Below are 20,201 nucleotides of genomic sequence, written 5' to 3' on the forward strand. Positions count from 1 at the left end.
CTAGCCTTGAGCTGAAGAGCTGAGGGACAGCACCCAGGCCCAGAGTTCAGGCCCCACGACCAGACCTCCCCCCCGCAAAAAAAGAGAGAAGTTTATTTATGTAAGCAAAATCTAAGTAAATAAAAAAAATGGTAGTTCACACCTGTAATCCTAGCTACTTGAGAGGTAGGGATCAGGAAGATCTTGGTTCCAAACCAGCTGAGAGAAAAAGTTCACAGAAATTTCATCTCTACCAGTAAAAGCTAGGTGTAGTGATACATGCCTGTTAATTAGCCCAGCTTTTCAGAAAGCATAAGTAGGAAGAACATGCTCAGGTAGGTCTGGGCATAAGTTCAAGACTTCATCTCAAAATAATAAAATCAAATAGGGCTGGTGGAGGCTCAAGTGGTAGAGCATTTGCATAACAAGTCTGAGGTACTGAGATCAAACCCAAACACTGCCAAAAAGAAAAAAAAGATCATAGTAAAATATAAACATTTAATTGTAAAACATTAAATGTGTAAAGGCTTGTAAGACATAGTATGATTAGCAGCATTCTATACCTTTACAAGTAAAAATATATTTAAAAGTACATAAATTAAATGTTTTTCTGAAATACACGCAACCTCATTTAAGTGAAAATGGTTTGTTTGCTTGTTTTTTGTCAGTCAATGGGGCTTTGTTTGCTTGTTTTTTGTCAGTCATGGGGCTTGAACTCTGGGCTTGGGCGCTATCCCTCCGCTCTTCAGCTCAAGGCAAACACTCTACCGCTTGAGCCACAGCACCACTTCTGGTTTTCTGGTGGTAAATTGGAGATAAGAGTCTCATGGACTTTTCTGCCCAAGCTGGCTCTGAACCATGATCCTCAGATCTCAGCCTCCTCAGTAGCTAGGATTACAGGCGTGAGCCACTGGCACCCGGCAAAAATGTTTTACATACTACATTCAGTTAACACATTTCTATAAATATAAAAAAATAACCAATAACTAGAACATGTGTTACTTTGAAATGAAATAGGTACAACATTTTGCCGATTTCCTAGTCATGAACATGAATCAATAAAGAAGTCAGAACTGAACAATGCAAACCATCAAGAAATAAAGTAAACCAGTAAGAAATCAAATAAAAATTTGCTTTTAAAAATCTTTTTGGCAGCACTGTGGTTTGAACTTAAGGACGCCCACTTGCTAACTTTCTACCACTTGAGTCATGCTCTTTTTGTTTTTAGGTTATTTTTCATCAAGGTCTCACTCTTTGCCTGATGTGGGCCTCATACTGCAATACTCCTATCTAAGCCTTACATGTAGTTGAGATTGCATTGATGTATCAACCATACCCAGCTTGTTTGTTAAAATGAGATCTGACTTTTTTACTCTGCTATTCTTCAACTTTGATCCTCCTCCTCCAAAGCACCTGGGATTATAGGTGTGAGCCATCATACTTAGCTAAGAGCTTCTATTGAGCATTAAGGAGTTAAATTCCTATAGCAGTCTACTTGTCATCAAATACTATCAGGAGTACAAAAGAGTGCAAAAGAGATAATATACTTGAGACTAAAATCTATAGAAAGGCCTGCTGTAAGATTGCTACTGGCTTGCATTTGGAAACTCATATTTTTTGAGTTCCCATCATTCCCTAGTAACAGTGGTTCATTGTATTTGCACAAACAATATGGTGTACACTGAACACTTACTTTCTATCTGAGAGTCTGAAAGATTTTCTGCCCATGCTACATAGATGGTACCAATGTGATCACGTACCAATAAAATCCCGGGGACTGGTTTTCTAATAAGCTTCTCTGGTAGACAATTCCCATATGTTATTACAATTCACTGCAGAAACAAGTACATCCTATGGGATTGCACTGGGAGAGGATTGTTAATGTGAGTATGGTTATCCTATGTGTCTGTTCTCTGTGCTGATTTTACTTTTTATCTTCTCACTATAATAAATCATAGCCACAAATACAACTGTATGCTGAGTCCTGTGGGTCCTCACGGCACCTCCCAGATCACAGTACGAAGCCAGCCTATGCAGACAAACCTGAGAGACTCTTACCTACAACTAACCACCAAAAGCCAAAAGTGGAGCTGTGGCTCAAGTGGTATAGCCACTGCCTTGAGCAAAATAAGCTCAGGGACAACTCCCAGGCCCTGAGTTCAAGCCCCTAAACTGGCACAAAAATAAATTTAATTAATTAATTAATCAATCACTGATACAACTGCATTTCTGTATAGAGAATGAAAAATAAGTTATCCAGAAAAATTGACTCTTATTTCCTATGTAATATAGGAAATATAACAAACAACTACATAGAAAACAAGTAATTAGCTTGGCAACTTTTAATCTCTGGTCCTTGGAGAACAACTTTGATTTTTCAAACTGCAATGCTATCATTCTTCTTTTAGTCCATTAGCAATAAGACTGGATACCACCTTCTCTTAGCCCCAATTACCACCATCTCATGAGCAATCTTCTTTAAAATACTATAGTGTTAAATTTACTGTCAAACATACTTTAATTATAGCCAGCCACCAATGGTTCAGGTCTGTAATCCTAGCTACTCAGGAGGCTGAGATCTGAGGATCATGGTTTGAAAGCTATCTGGAGTAGGAAAGTCTAGGAAATGTTTACCTCCAATTAACCAGCAAAAACGCCAGATATGGAGCTATGTCTTAGAGACAGTGCCCCAGCACTAGCACAAAAGAAAAACCAACACCAACTTTAATTGTCACACATATATTCTGACTTTTTTTTGGGGGGGGAGGGGTTAGGTACTGGGGCTTAAACTTAAGAGACTGGGCACTGCCCTTTAAGTGCTTTACCACTGGAACCAGTTTCACTCCTAGCTTTATGCTGGTTAATTTTAGATATGAGCTGGCTTCAAACCGCAATCCTCAGATCTCATCCTCCTTGAGTAACTAGAATTATAGGCTTGAGCCACTGGCACCTGGCTATTCTGACATCTTAACCATATGAACTACATAAAATAACCAGAACACTTACTTATGCTCAGAAAGCATAGTTGATGCACTTTAATATAAAAAGATGAGACACACTAAATAAGCTTATATTTCAAATTTGATTTGTTCCCTTAAACTAAGCTGTTTTGAAAAGCAAATGATCAAGCCATGTGCCTATGGCTCACACCTATAATCCTAGCTCCTCAAAAGGCTGAGATCTGAGGATTGTGGTTCAAAGCCAGCCTGAGCAAGAAAAGTCCATGAGACTTTTTCAATTAATCATCAGAAAACTGGAAATAGTGTTGTGGCTTAAGTGATAGAGCACTCACCTTGAGCTGAACAACTGAAGGACAGCGCCCAGGCCCAGAGTTCAAGTCTCCCCAGCCCCCCAAAAAAGCAAATGATCCCAGTTTCTATCAGTTCCCGTGGTAGAGACTGAGTTTAAAGAAAGGGAGAGAGGGGAGGAGGTAGGAAGAAACGAAGGGAGGGAAGGGTAAGCAAGCTTTTTTCATGCATATAACTTATATATACCTTTCTAATTGCACAACCCCAACACAAACATAATGAAAACAATGAGATTAATGTGAAATAGAGTTAGCATCTATTTAATATTTTCAAATATTTTTATCAAACACAGCCTGCTTGTATATGTTGCAGCTTGCAACATTAGTACTATAAGAAGAAAATAGTAAGGAGCAAATAAAAGCTGGAGGCATAAGGAAAAAGGAGTCTTAACAATAATAATAAGGCATTGCCCCAAACAAATTCTGCCATTCCAAAACACCAACAGAGTATGCTGTTCCCTGACCATAAGCTCACTATGGAAGTTGCCACACGTGCTAAGCAAATTGCTGATTATAACGTACTTTTTCAGTGCTTATAATGGAACAATCACTGTTTCTTAATAGAACCATGTTTTTATTCACTTAATCATCTACATACTATATTATTAGGAGGGAGAATAGTTTTGGTTTGGTTATAGTTAAATCACAAAAGGTAATCTTTCAAACACGTTTATAAGACTCTCATCTGTAGGCCAGATACCATACATTTTTCCTTGACAATAATCTTCACAACACTGTAAAGCACTACTAAACTTATTACTTACCTCCACTGTACAATAAATATATTTCTATATCACTCACATCATTCTTATTAATAGTATGCTAAAAATCTACTATTCCACCAAGGACATCTGATCTTTTATAAAGTATTCCTGGGACACAGATTCTTTTTCAAGTTATAGAAACTTCTATTACTGCACATTCAAATGAGTAAGAAAATGCTTGACTTAATCAGCAAAAATGAGTATCTGACTAAACCAAGAGGATACAATTAAGTAAACATTTCAAGCATTAATCATTAGCTGCTGTATAATACCACTAGTGTGGTTAGATTCCATTCCTGCCTAAAAGGCTTACAATCTAAATAGACAGCACAAATAGAACACTTGAGCAAAAGAACCAGAACAAAAGGAAATCAATATTAAGTCCCAATATATTTCTTCAAGGTTGAAAGAATATTACAGAAAATAAAATTCTGACATGTAGAAACAGAACATTATATATAAAGTCCCTCTAAAGAATATTTGGAAGGGATGGGAATGTGGCTTAGTGGTAGAGTGCCTGCCTAGCACGCATGAAGCCCTAGGTTTGATTCCTCAGTACCACATAAACAGAAAAAGCCAGAAGTGGTCCTGTGCCTCAAGTGGTAGAGTGCTAGTTTTGAGCAAAAGAAGCTCAGGGACAATGCTCAAGCCCTCAGTTCAAGCTCTAGGACTGGCAAAATAAATAGATTTGGAAACATACAAACAATGAAATTAAAACAGAGAACCTAATACTATACTTACCTTACACTATAAAAACTAACCATTTAGTCTGTTGTTTAAGCAATGCTAAAGGACCTTTTATGTAGATAAATGCTTCCCAACACATAAATTCAATATTAAATTCATCAAAGTTAATGTGTTCTGATCAGCAACTGTCAACTTGATAAAATGGCCAATGACTTTCCCAGCTATCTAACAAATGAATAATTCTTTTTCCCTTGCTAAGTGAATTTAAAACCTTCCTTATTTTATTCTAGCACAAATTCTCACTGGTAAACATTCAGACTTATTGATATGATTTGTATTATACATACTACTCTACTATAGACTCTCCAATTTCTTTTTTTTTAATTTTTATTGTGAAAATACTGTACAGAGGGGTTATAATTACATGGGCAAGATAATGAGTACATTTCTTATCAAGCATTGTAGCCTCCTCCTTTGTTTCTCCTTCCCATCCCTTCCCATCCTCCCCCGCCCCCCAGACTTTCCAATTTCTTTTCCTGATTCCATGTGTAGACAGTAACTGAACATAATTTTAACAATAAGAAAAAAGGAAAAAAGAGTATTTTCAGGCATGCAAAAAACACAGTTTTTGCAGAGTTAGCTCAAAGTAAAATGTTTCCTTGAGCTCACGCCTGTAATCCTAGCTACTCAGGAGGCTGAGATCTGAGGATAGCGGTTCAAAGCCAGCCCAGGCAGGAAAGACCATGAGACTCCTATCTCCAATAAACCACTAGTTAACTAGAAGTGGCGCTGTAGCTCAAGTGGTAGAGTGCTCGCCTTGAGCTGAAGAGCTGAGGGAAAGCGCCCAGGCCCAGAGTTCAGGCCCCATGATTGACAAAAAAAAAAAAGTTTCCTTGAAATCCTAGACTATGATATGGTAATTACAATGAAGTATTTGTAAGATCACTTCTTTCACCTTCATTATCATGCTAAACCATGACTTTAGCCCTTTATTTTGAGTTACCAAAATAGGGATAAATACTAATAATTCAAAAGCAGAAATAGTTTAGCGAAGTTTAACCTGTGGAATTCTTTAATCATTCAATAAGTATACTAAAGACATGTTATCATGGAAAATGTTACCATCCTGATCAAAATTCCTCAACTTTGAATTTGCTTTTAGTTTCTTCACCATTAATATTTATTCTCAGCCAAAAGTACCAAAGATCATTTAATCATTTAGCTAATATGTACACCAAACACTATAATATAGAAAAATCACTGCATATCAACTTACTTTTTAGCAAAATTTTTACTTCTCCATTCTCTTTCTTTATCTCAGTCATTACTTTATGTTTCTTTCTCTCTCTTTCTTTTTCTTTGTCTCTCTCTTTAATTTTTTCCTTGACTTTATCTGAAACACAAAATGAAGGAAACAAAGTTATTAAACTCACAAAATGGTGACATAGTCCCTGACTTCAAATGTTAATTAATGATTACAAAGACATAATGGAAGCACACAAAATATTGTATAAAACTAAAGAAATTTTACAGTACAGATGAGTACTGCAGAATCACTTTACAACCTCTCCTTACTTCCTTTCTGTAAATATTATCCCAATCCAGTTCCTAATCACTTAATGATTAGATTAGCTATCAACTAGCAACATTGGACAAAACAAGAATACAATATGCAAATTTAAATTTTCTAATAGCCCCATTTAAAATGTAAAAAGAATAGTACAAATGTATGCTAACTCAAAAATAATCCTAGAACACATCAGGAAAGTAAATAAAATGAAATGTACAGAGAAATATGTAAAATTAATTTTAATAATGTATTTAAGATAATATAGCCAAAGCATCATTTCAACATGGGATATTTAAACAATTGAGATATTCTTTTTTTCATAAAATTATTGTAACCATTTTATAGGGTATATTTTACTTTTCAAATATCTAAATTTTACCAGCTCCACTTTAGTTGTTCAATAGTCATATAAGATTGATGACTACAACTCTGAACATCATAGCTATAAACTACTAATAGCTAAATTCTCAAAAACTAAATCCATGTGATTTAATAAAAATATTCTGAGCTTTATTCATTAATAGCTTTAAAAATACAACTTTTTTAAATGATAGTTCTTTATTATACCAATTAAATGTGTTTTTGTAGTAGTAACAGCACTATAAAATAAGCAAATGACAGGACAATAGCAAGCTAAACCAAGGACTCATTCACTGGACAAATAAGAAATGCCACATATTAGGGGCAAGGACAGTGAGCAAAATAAGCAAGCTGGGGTCCTTGTGTGTTTGAAAATAACAAATTCTAGAATAAATTCAGGCATTTTCACATTTTCCCTTAGAGACACTAATAGTTGCTTTTTCTTATTTTTTAAATGACACATAAAAATTTTATATATTTACAAAGTCCAATGATGTTTTAATACATGGATATGTTTTGTAATGTTCAAAACAAGATAAGCATATCTACCTACTCAAAACACTTCTACCTTCCAACCTACCTTTCGTTCTTCCCAGAATATTTTGCTTCAAAATCCTGGCATGTCCTTTGTAAACATTCAATCTTACCTGCCTCCATTAAATTTCCTGTTCTTACAGTACATGGCATATTATACATAGTGTGTATACATATATATACCATATATCATATACATCATACCAGATGTCACATATATGCCATATATATGGTATATGATATCATATATGGTATACTATAAAGTAGGAAGCCTACATGCATGCTCAAAAAACCAATGTCCAAGTTTAACTTTCACAAAAGTTAATAACTCACAAGTTTTTAGCACTTTCAAGTTTTTAGCACTTTCAGTCATAAAATGGTGCTCATATGAAGATTAAACAGCAAAGTACAAGTCTGCCTCTAGCATAATGAAATGTGTTCCTATTTATAAAACTCGCTCCTGCCAGAGATATGACAAAGTAAACAGGACTCAAGAAACAAGGACCTCTATTTAATTTGTCGTATCATTTATAAATGACTCCATGGTGGTGACCTTATATATATATTGTGTGTGTGTGTGTGTGTACGCAAGAGGAGAGCACGGAATCAAAGGGAAATGGGGAAAAATATGACAAAGTAAACAGGACTCAAGAAACAAGGACCTCTACTTAATTTGCCATATCATTTATAAATGACTCCATGGTGGTGACCTTATATATATTTTGTGTGTGTGTGTGTGTGTGTGTGTGTGTGTGTGTGTGTGTGTGTGTGTGTGTGTGTGTGTGTGTGTGTACACGCAAGAGGAGGGCACGGAATCAAAGGGAAATGGGGAAAAAATACAACAGAGGGGCCCATCAGCTGCACTGGACATTGATGAAAATGAACTAAGCATCTCAAGGACAGTGATGGAAGGGAGGGAATGAGAGGGAAGAAGGGAACAGCTTACACTAAGCAAAAGGAGAAAAATGTATATATCACCCGAAGAAATAGTTGTATTGTCAACACTTATAGAATTCACAAACTTTATAAACCATGATAATGACAATTTGGTTAAATGTATTTTTGACTTTAACTATCCCACAATACTGTGAAATTTGTGAAATCTATGTAATCACTTAATCTCAATAAAAAAATATTAAAAAAAAAAAACAACTCACCCCTGCCAAGTGCTGGATATTCACAACCTAGCTATCAGACAGCTGACATTAAGAATCTCACTCAGTTCAAAGCCAGAAAGATCATGAGTTTGAGGGCAACCTAGGAACACAGTGAGACAGACTGTCGGCAGCTTGGGGGGGGGGGAGGGGGGAGTAAGAAAAGCCAGACACTGGAGGCACATGCCTGTAGTCCTAGCTATTCAGGAGGCTGAGATCTGAGTTTCATGGTTCAAAGCCAGCCCAAGCAAGAAAGTCCATGAGACTCTTAGCTCCGATAAAATACTCAGAAAAGACCAGAAGTAGTGCTAAAACTCAAGTGGTAGAGTGGAGGCTGAGCCAAAGCAGTTCAGGAACAGTACACAGGCCCTGAGTTCAAGCCCCAGGACTGGCACCAAAATACACACACACACACACACACACACACACAGAGGCACAGAGAGAGAGAGAGAGAGACACACACACACACACACACACACACACACACGGTACTACACACACAAAAAACACACACCTATGAAATAATCTTAGTTTTTCCCTGTATTCAAATTACCAAAGTGCTTTTGTACTTCACTTATATTATATCAAGGTTATGTCACTGTTAATGAAGAAGAGAACAAAAGTAACATAGGAAATAAGACAACAGGAGCTCCAGTGGCGGAATCAGTTAGCGCGCGGTACTTATAAGGAAATAAGACAACAGTATATTGAATATGCATAAATATATATGTATATATGTATATTTGTTTTATATATATATATATAATTAGGCTGAATAGCATAAGAAAATAATAAAACCCAATACCATATTTTGGATTCATTAAACCACATATTTCGATATCAAGATCTTTTTTAAAGTTCATTTGATTATTTTTTTAGTAAAAGTATCATTAAAATTTACATTGGCAGAAAGACTTGGAAAAAATTACATTAAGCGAAGTAAGCCCCACCCAAAGAAACATAGGCTGCATGATTTCCCTCACTGCAATAATTAGAATGTGCCTATCAATCTACAAGTAAATCCAATGGATAGTAAAATATAAAAATAATTACTTGGACATGATAAATTAAGCAGGATTCTAAACATTCACACAGTGAGACCACAGTAGGATATTCTTAGGACAGGATCACAAGGGCTCAACAGCTATGTACATATGATCATATAAAATGATGCTTATCAAAATGAACTCCAAGAAATGGAAACAAGAAGTTTATTTTAATTTTTTGTGTGTTCTTTTTCTGTTTTTCTTTTTTGTTGCTGTTTTGTATTTCTATATCTTTTGTCTCATATGTAAGTTTATCTGATTTGGGAAGGTAAGGGAAAGCACAGAAATGGTGGCAAAAAGGGTAAACTAATGCAGCAGTAATACTCACTAGACACTATGTTGAAAATGAACTACAGGAGTGGGAGGGAAAAAATTGGGAGACAGCAAAAGAAGAGGTGACACTGTTAAAAAAAAGAAGTGTACTCATTACCTAACTTATATAACTGCAACCCCTTGGTACACATCACCTTTACAATAAAAAATTGGGGGGTGAGTTGGGCACAGTACAAGGGTTGGAATTCAAGGCCTCATTCTTGAGAGGCCAAATGTTCTATCACTTGAGCCACAAACCTCAGCCCCACAACACATTCTTGCAGTAAACATTAAAGCTTCATACTACCATAGTTTTCTGTGTCCACGATACATGTCGTAAGTCACACCAGCATAATAAAGTCCATGTAATCATTTGGCCTAAGTGACAACATTCACATCTCCTTTTTTCCCCATCCCACATCCAGCCAAGAATAATGTATTGCTAGAAACAGATCAAAGAACACGCAGGAAACAGAAGAAAAAGAAATATACAGAATTACATGGGGAAGCAGAAGGGAAAATGGACACATAAAATGACAGAAAGAGAAAAAAGGAGATGACAGATACAGTACAAAAAAACCCAGAAAGGATGAATTTCATCAACAGTGAATGAAGAAGGAAATGATTTATCACATCCTCTCCTCAACACAGTCTTTCATCAAAGTAAAGAAGCGCTCTTCAATTAGTCTTCCTGCACTATAACATCAACCTCTTCTTAAAATTTCAGTGAAATGGTATTGTTCTACCTTGATTACTCCCTCATTCTGCTATCCAAACCTACACATTCACTACTTTCTTAGGCATGGGTATCTCTGCTATATACTTCCTGGGATTTAAACTATACATGCAAAATACAAGTCATCTCCCATTCCACTCTCTCTACCAAATTCTACACTTTCACCTCCGTAAGATACTAAACCAAAAATTACTGTCTTTCTAATATAAAAGAAGTTCTGATTCTTTCCAATTCCCTATTTGTTAGTGACCCAACTCTCTCCAATATCCCAATACAAAAATTCTCAGTAACTCCAATACCCCCAAGCTTTACTTTTCCCTAATAAACAATTTGGCCAGAACGTATTTCTCTTTTTCTGTTGAAATAGCCCCATTCTTCTTTCCTTTTCAATAGTTACACCACAGTAGATATTCAGTACTACAGATACACAGTAGATATATATTTTAAAAGTAGAGTTTAAATGTAAAAGTATAGTTTATTGTGTCATTTTCTTCTGCTTAAAACAAATCAATAAACAACCCCAACTCACCTCTGATTACTTAAAAAAAGAAAATGCCTACAATATGCAATCCAAAAATCTTTATAGTCAGGACTAAACTCCTTTTTCTAATCTGTTCTTCAATTTCTAATCTATGTAACTGACTCATTACTCAAATACAATACTTCAATATTATTGCTGACTAAAGATGAATTTAGTTACCTACCAACTCAACCTACCAAGATCATACATATTCTGCAAGATCTACCAACTAGAAAGGATATCCTATTCCTCCTCCTTTCTTGATTTAAACTGGTTTGTGTGAAGCTACTCTATATGCACTGTTGGGTTTGTGTAAGCTCCTTTGCAAATATCATATATCTTATCTCATTTTTGTTAGCTTCTGGAGAACCTGGAATAATATTTTCCATGTAACTGGTGCTTAATATGAAGTTCCTGGGGGCGGGGGAGGGGGAAGGGGGCCATCAGAAGAACAAGGTTGAAAAGGAAAAAAAAATTACTAGTGATAAGCATCAAAGACAAAAAAGCAATAGACATCATAAGAAACAGTGATGGGGGCTGGGAAGTTTGCTCAGTGGTAGAATGTTTGCCTCGCATCCATGAAGCCCTGGGTTCAACTCCTTAACACCACATAAGCAGAAAAAGCCAGAAGTGGCACTGTGGCTCAAGTGGTAGAGCGCTAGCCTTGAGCTGAAGAGCTGAGGAACAGCACCTGGGCCCAGAGTCCCCCCCCCCCTCCATGACCGACCATAAAAAAAAAAAAAAAAGAAACAGAGGGAGACCTAGCTTCCTGTAATCCTGGCTTCTCAGGGAGCTGATATCTGAGCGATGCAGTTTGAAGCCAGCCAAGGCAAACAAATCCATAATATTCTTTTCAGAACCAGCAAAAAGAAGTGGAAGTGTGGCTCAAATGGTCAAGCACCAGCCTTAAGCAGAAAAAGTAAGGCCCTGAATTCAAGCCTTAATAACACCAAAATAAAGAGAAAAGAAAAAGTGAGCAACAATAAGGAGTTTCCTTACATTTCAGCTAATTATCTCTCCAATTCAAGAAATAGTTTTCCTATTTATGTTCCCCCTTGGTATCTCCAGGATAAAACAATGAACTAGAGACATGTCTGACAAACATGTATGATGTAAAAAAACATACACAAAAGTATTAGAGTGGAACAGCTCCAGAAATTTCCATGAAATGAATTTTATCTTAGGAAAATACTTAAAGAGACTTCATCTACTCCCTCATTTTATACAAAAACAAACAAGCAAAACAAAACAGGCACAGCGAATTTCAATGATATTCTTGTGAAAAGAGACTAAAGGTTGAAAAACTATGACATCTACAGGGTTTCCTAGTTTCTAGCTAAAAGCTCTTAGACCACATTTGAGGAATTAAAAAAAACAATAAATACATTAACAATTCTTTGGACCATAAATGATTTTGTTTATAATAACCTATACCCTTGGTTCATAGAAGTATTAATTCCAGCTTTGCCAGTAGTTGACCAACAGACACAAAACAAGTTCAAGTCTTATGTACCATCTTCACCAGAAGATATATTTATATAGTACAAAAAGCAATAATGTAGAAATGGTTCCTAGAAACTTTTAAGAAAAATCCTTCCTTCCCAATAAGACTTAACAAGATTGAGGCACACAAGACAGTATTTAAAACTTGACTCCTGCTGTTTGTTCAGATGTTTGCTCAGAAATTGCTGAGTGAATGGTCCATATAAACCTAACTGAAAAACTGATATATGATAACCCTAAGATTTGAAAGACTTATGCAGATATAGTCACTATGAGCATAAACACTTGTGCATTGGTAAACTGAGTGGAGCTTCTTATAAAATAGGAGGCTAAGCCAGGCGCTGTTGGCTCATGCCTGTAATCCTAGCTACGCTGAGATCTGAGGATCAGAGTTTGAAGCCAGCCCAGGTAGAAAGTCCGTGAAACTCTTATCTCTAATAAACTACTCAGAAAAAGCCAGAAGTGGCACTGTGGCTCAAGTGGTAGAGTACAAGGCTTGAGCACAAAATGGCTTGGGGACAGGGCACATACCCTGAGTTCAAGCCTAAGACCAACCAAAAAAAAAAAAATCAGAAGCTATATTGATCTCTAAAGACCTCTTTCCTATTAATTCTTTGATTCTGTGATTCTGTTCTTTATAAAGGGTAGATTTTTAGTACAATAACTTATACAGTAACATCCTATCTTTTGTACAGCAATGCAAAAAATTTGCATAAAAATAGTCTGAGGACATTCAAACTGTATGGTACCTATACCTTATTAGACAAGAATAAATAAGCAGGTTGCTTTATCCAACACTTTACAGATCAAACAAAACAAACAAAAAAGTAAAATACAAAATTTTGAAAACAAGGAAGCTTGAGATAGCTAAGATTAGTGAATCCTAACTACATTATAATGAAAATAGTTCAAGCTTTATAGTTTTATATACTCAAGTTCAAATTCCAACTTTGCTTTGGCTGATCAACAGACACAAAACAAGTTATTTAACTATGCTATGCCTTAGTATTCTCATTTATAAAAGATAACAGAAGTTATCTTTTTATTTTTTATGAGGATTCAAATCATATGCATTTTTCCCAATGCTGTTCTCAACACTTCACTAATTATAGGCACTTGACAAATACTTATTATTATTTAAAAAACTCCAATTCCATAATATACAATTTTTAAATTATGCTTTGTAATATAAAAAGTTTTATAATTTCTTTACCTTAGTATCTTTTTATTAAATTATAATATACTTATAGAGATGTAATATACATGCAAAACTTATGAACTAGTACAAATTAGATCACAAGTGTAACCATCAAGAAACAAATGATTCAGATTTTTCTCTTCTGGTCACCAGGAGTGGCTATTATCTTGACTTTCTAACATCACAAATAAGTCGTACCCGCTTCTGTATCATGTAGAAAAAAAATCATGCAATATGAACTCATTTCTGTTTGGCTTCTTCCACCTAACCCTTTGTGAGTTTAATCTGTGTTGCAGACTGTAATTTCAGATTGATCATTCTTGTTCCTGCATAGAAGACCATCACAGAAAACTCCCATGTGTGGGTACATTCAGTTACTAGGCAATTGTGAGGTCTCCAAGGTTTGGCAGTTGAAATAGTGCTGCTGTAATTTCTGGTAAGCCTTAGGTTCAAGCAGTGACTGAAAGAAGATCTAGCAATTAAAAAACAAAAAAAGTAACTATGATGAAGTGAAGAGGGCTGGGAATGATAGCAAATCTTAAGTTCTCAACATTAAAGGAGATGAAGGCAGGAAGAATGCAGTCTAAGACTGACCTGGGCAAAAGCATGAGACCCTATCAGAGGAAAAAAAGCACTGTAGTCATGATGCAAGTCATTATTAAGAGCTCAGAAAATCCCAAAGAGAAAAAGGAAGAAAGTTAAACGTGATTAAACAGGCAAACAGTAAACATTTATGAATTGAACAGCAGATCTAGCTTACTTTACTCACCAAGCATCTAAAATCATTTATTTCTACCTCTACCAACTCCCTTGATGTAGACAGAATTCTCTTTCCAAAACTCCTATGCTGAAACCTTAACAATGTTCAAAATGAGTATATTTGGAGATGGGACTTTTAGGAAGTTAAATGAAATGAGGTCACAGTAGTTGAGATTCTAATCTTACAAGACTCACGTCCTTAGAAGAAAAAGAAAATAGTTCTCTATGTAACTTGACGATAGGGACCAAAGGCAGGGGTGGCATTGACAAAGCAGCATTGTACTCATAACCTGACTTGTAGAATTGTAAACCTCTTATACAACTACTTAATAATAACAATTAAAAAAGCAAAAATAAGAAAAGAAAGAAAGAAAATGTTAGTTAGAAAAGTTAGTGAGAGGGGGCTAGGAAGGTGGCTCAGTGGTAGAGTGCTTGCCTCACATGCATGAGGCCCTGGGCTCCATTCCTCAGTACCACATAAACAGAAAAAGCTGGAAGTGGAGCTGTGGCTCAAGTGGTAGAATGCCAGCCTTGATTGAATATATCTATATCTGTGTGTGTGTGTGTGTGTGTGTGCATATATACATGTGTACATATGTATACTACATAAAATAGATATCAGATATTGATTTTTTAAAATAAAACACTGCCATACAGGAATGAAAACACAAGAGATCACACAAAATATTTTTCTTAAAGCTGAATTTTTAAAATTCAGTGAAAGGATTGAAATCTCTCTCTTTTTTTAATATATGAGACTTTCCTCAACATCCTATTGGAAGCTAAACCTTAAAAACAAAAAAAAAATCAAAAAAAAAAAAAACGCCTTCAGGCCAGGCGCCAGTTGCTCACGCCTGTAACCCTAGCTACTCAGGAGGCTGAGATCTGAGGATCACGGTTCAAAGCCAGACCAGGCAGGAAAGACCGTGAGACTCCTATCTCCAATAAACCACTAGAAAACCGGAAGTGGCGCTGCAGCTCAAGTGGAAGAGCGCTCGCCTTGAGCTGAAGAGCTGACGAACAGTGCCCAAACCCAGAGTTCAAGCCCCATGACCAACAAAAAACAAAACAAAACAAAAACAACAACAACAAAACCACCTTCAAGTTTTTAAGGGAAAATGAATTCCAATACAGAAACCTCTCAGTGGCAAAACAGTCAAGTGTGAGGGTCAAAATAAAATCCAAACATGTAGTTCTTATACACTCCTTCACAGTACTGCTGATACAGAGAGAGACAGAGAGAGTAAACAAAAAGGAGGGCATGAGAACTAGAAAAAAAGGAATGCAGCAAAATTGGAAACCATCTTCAGAGTGCCAATCAGCTAAGCAAAGTCCCAAGGTGATATTTACATACCAGGCCTTAAGCGGAAACAATGCAGAAGGAAGCAGGAAGGACAGCTACTGATGACTTGTCTACAGGAACAAACGGAACTGATAAGTTTGACAGATTTGCCACTGTGGAAAATTGTACTGACAATCATTTCAATACATGTTTGGTTGGGGTTTTTTGTTTGGTTTTGAGACAGATCTACTAAGTAGCTCAGACTGGTCCTATCTTTGGTCTCAGCTCCTTCCACATGCTGAGTCTATGGGCATGCATGTGCAAACACATCCAAGATCACATTTTTCAATTCAAAAATATAATCAGTGTTAAAGGAAAATAAATTGCTTTAGCAGCTTACCTGTATAAACACAAAACTTAGTTATTTACTAGTTTTAGAAATCTAGCCAGAAGCCGGGCACCGGTGGCTCACACCTGGAATCCTAGCTACTCAGGAGGCTGAGAACTGACGATTGTGGTTCAAAGCCAGCCCAGACAGGCAAGTCTGTGAGACTCTTACCTCCAATAAACCACCAGAAAACCAGAAGTGGAGGTGTGGCTCAAGTGGTAGAGCGCTTGCCTTGAGATGAAGAGATGAGGGACAGCGCCCTGGCCCACAGTTCAAGCCCCACGACTAACAAAAAAAGAAAGAAAGAAAGAAAGAAAGAAATCTGGCCAGATATTGTGAGATAAGCCTAGTAAGTGGATCTTGAGTTCAAGGCCCTCTGAGGCTACAAAGGGAGACTCAAACGTCAAAAAAGAAAAAGACTAAAATTTAAATTTAAAAGTTCTACACTTTCTTTTTTGCCAGTCCTGAGCCTTGAACACAGGGCCTGGACACTGTCCCTAAGCTTCATTTGCTCAAAGCTAGCATTCTACCAATTGAACCACAGCACTACTTCTGGCTTTTATGTGGTACTGAGGAATTGAACGCAGAGCTTCATGTATACTAGGCAAACACTCTACCACTAAGCCACATTCCCAGACCCAAATTCTATACTTTTTTTAAGAATCAAATTCACTATACTCAATGGCTCAGACTATCACACAAGACAGCTTTAGAGATTTAAGCATTTAATGGGTCTAGACAAGCATATTTTTATACTTTTCTTGTTTATCCTTCTCAGCTTTCAAATTTACTGTAAGTGATCCTTCCTCTATCAGGACTGACTCATCCTTTGTTATAGGGTTAAAAAAATTAATAAAAATACTTTAGACTCAACCTGCCCAAACCCTTTCATACATACGTGCTTTCATTTAATCTGTGTACTTTGTTACAATGATACTCAATTGGAAACCAAAGCAGTTCTAAGGGATTAAAAAAAAAAAAAACATGCTAAGCAAATACAGGAGCTTAAATGATGGAAATGGAGGTGACCAGTTCTGAGAGATATCTATGGCCACTTTTGCTTTGCTGAAACTCTTTTCCTTGTTTAAATGGCTTTATAGCTAACTTTCTGTTCTGAGTGAGATTGTCCAGGAAGTGGTACAGTAGCTCAAGTGGTAGAACGCTAGCCTTGAGCTGAAGAGCTGAAGGACAGTGCTGAGACCCAGAGTTCAAGTCCCATGACTGACCAAAAAAAAAACCAAGAAAAAACCCTGAGTGAGATTGTTCAATCAATAAGCTACAGATAACTGAGTTGTGCAGCCAATTCACAGCTATCAAACACATGATCATCCACTAAGATTTTTACAATAATCACAGACACATATTACAGATTAAGACTCGTATACTTGCAATTATATCTACAATAAAGGCACACATCTAATCTCATTTTTTAACTAGCTAAAACAGAGCCTCAACTCAGATCCAAGTTGTAGGGGGATATGATTTTTCCCAAAAGAAAAATATTTTCATCATTAAACTTACCATAATGATATTGAAAAGCATTATTTTTTACTTCCAGTCCTTTTGTTGGTTGTGGGGCTTAAACTCTGGGCCTGGGTGCTGTCCCTGAGTTCTTCAGCTCAAGACTAGCGTTCTACCACTTAAGTCCCAGTGCCACTTCCGGTTTTCTGGTGGCTAACTGGAGCTAAGAGTCTCTGGGAACTTCCTGCCTGGGGGAACTCTGAACCATGATCCTCAAATCTCAGCCTCCAAAGTAGCTAGGATTACAGGTGTGAGCCACTGGCCCCAACTTTTCAAGTTCTTTATCAATAGAACAGCATTTCTGTCCAAAAAAACCCCAAAAAAGTTAAAACCTTATGAGAGTAAATATCTAATCACTAAAATCCTCACCGATCATGGGAAAATACCTTCCCACACCTTAATGACAAAGCATGTACCCCCTCAAAGAAGAAATTACAAATATAATTTAAAAGACTATTAAATATTCCTCACAATGGGTGTCTCATAGCTATAATCCTAGCTACTCAGGAAGCTAATATTTGAGGATGGCAGCTCAAAGCCAGCCTGGGCAGAAAAGCTCCTGAGACTTTTTTTTTTTGCCAGTCTTGGGGCTTGAACTCAGGGCCTGAGCACTGTCCCTGAGCTCCTTTTGGTCAAGGCTAGCATTCTATCACTTGAACCACAGCACCACTTCTGGCTTTTTGTGTTCATGTGGTACTGAGGAATTGAACCCAGGGCTTCATGCATGCTAGGCAAGCACTCTACCACTAAGCCACATTCCCAGCCCCTGTGAGACTCCAATTCACCACTCAAAAACTGGAAGTGGAGCTGTGACTCAAAGCACAGGGAGTATGGCCAGGCCCTGTGTTCAAGCCCTACAGACAGGCAAAAAAAAAAAAAAAAAAATTCTCCCTAACAACCATTTTACTATGAAAGCCATTTTGCATAGTCCACATTGTTTAAAGCCAGAATTTCTTTTTCCTTAGGGCTCATTTTTTTCAGTCATTGTAATACATTGTCAAGGAAATATCCACATTCACTCCCTCCCAAGACTCGGGAACACAAATGTACAAACAAGAGTCATACAAAGCTGCACATGAATAGAAATCCAGGCCCTTAGAACTTAAAAATTTTCGATTTAACTATTAAAACAAATAGCTTTAAAATACTAACCACCCAAAATTCCTGAGTAAAGAAGCATAAATTCCATCCTCAAAATTACTTTTGTTCTAGATATTCACACACAGGTGAAAAGAGGATATTCTTAGGAAAGAAACACAAGGGCACAATGCCTAATATATATATATATATATATATATATCAAAGCAAACTAAAAAACAACAACAAAAACACTTTCACAGTAATGCTTTCCAAAGCTGAGATATTTGTAGGTACACAGTACAAGAGTTCCTGATTGCTGCCTTGGCTTATATGTCGAAGGTTTCCTATACTAACACCAAGGAAGAAATAACACTGTTGTTACATATTCGCGTGTAGTTTTTTTTTTTCCATTGTGAAAAAGTCAACGACTCCAAAGATTTTTTTCATGATCTAAACTACAATTTCATCAGCAATACTAAAACTACTTGACACTTTACTTTTTTCCCACCCTAAAACAAAGCAAAACAGAAAGATTTTATTTCACTGTGTAGCAATGCATATTTATAATTTTAAAAAAGCTTGTGATCTCATAAAGATCCACCAGTCTACATGTGGTCAGAACATTATGTACCTACAATAGGTAGGTATTTAGAAGAAATCTTATCTCAAAAAATTATGAGTAACCTGCATTTAAAAGGAAAGCTGAGAACACATTCTGTCTGATGCTTAAAACGTTTTACACTCATTTGAGTGGGCCAAAAAAAAAATATCAAAGCTCCTGACTACAGTCACTTGCTGAAGGGGGGGGAGGTGGACTGGAGGAATATGGCTGAAAATTCTTCTGAAGGGTGGTCTTTCAAAAAGGACCACTCAAAACACTTAGGAATATAGGGCAAAGAGAGCCCTAGAGGGTCGTGTCTTAGCCGACAGCACACTAGCTGCCCAACATGCTACCTTATTTCCCTAATAGGGATGAAATGCTCAGGCCTCCAGTGGCTACCAGCTGGCGCCAATATGCTACACACACACACGCACACACACATACACGCGCACACACGCGCGCACACACATACACACACACACCACTCTTTTTCATTTTCTCACACGATTTTTCGGATGCTGCAGACTGGGTCACAAACAAATTCCCGTGATCGCGTCTGAAGAGTTTAATAATCAATCAAGCATCTCTTAAAAAACCAACACCCACAAACATCCCTTCCCCGCACCTACTTCTCTCCCACCTCCCCAACCCCATCGAGGACGGTCCTCCTCTCGATTTCTACAAATCCTACAGCGCATTGACTGGGAGGACCCCCCCCCGCGCCCCCCGCGCGCCTCGGTCGGAGTTCCCACCCTGCTCTCTTCCCCGCAACCAGAAATTACAGGCTCCATTTCCGGCCGCCCCCGGGGACTGCAAAATCATCACCGGCCGGGAACCGGACGCCTCCCGGCCCCTCGGGGCAGCCGCACGCGGCCGCCGCGCTCGCTCCCCCCCTGCACC

General features: G+C 37.2%; 1 protein-coding gene across 1 annotated transcript in view; it reads right to left on the reverse strand.

Annotated features, from left to right (window-relative positions):
• Window positions 1–20,201, reverse strand: part of Rsbn1l (round spermatid basic protein 1-like) — a 56,227-nt gene that overhangs the window by 34,854 nt on the left and 1,172 nt on the right. Inside the window, exons 2-4 of the mRNA XM_013035263.1 lie at window positions 20,084–20,194; window positions 19,784–19,857; window positions 1,673–1,777 (exon numbers count right to left, since the gene is read on the reverse strand). Coding sequence (XP_012890717.1) covers window positions 1,673–1,777; window positions 19,784–19,857; window positions 20,084–20,194 — 290 coding nt within the window. The remainder of the gene's footprint in view (window positions 1–1,672; window positions 1,778–19,783; window positions 19,858–20,083; window positions 20,195–20,201) is intronic.

Source organism: Dipodomys ordii, unplaced genomic scaffold (genome assembly GCF_000151885.1).
Source record: "Dipodomys ordii isolate 6190 unplaced genomic scaffold, Dord_2.0 Scaffold207, whole genome shotgun sequence".
Taxonomy (NCBI): Eukaryota; Metazoa; Chordata; class Mammalia; order Rodentia; family Heteromyidae; genus Dipodomys; species Dipodomys ordii.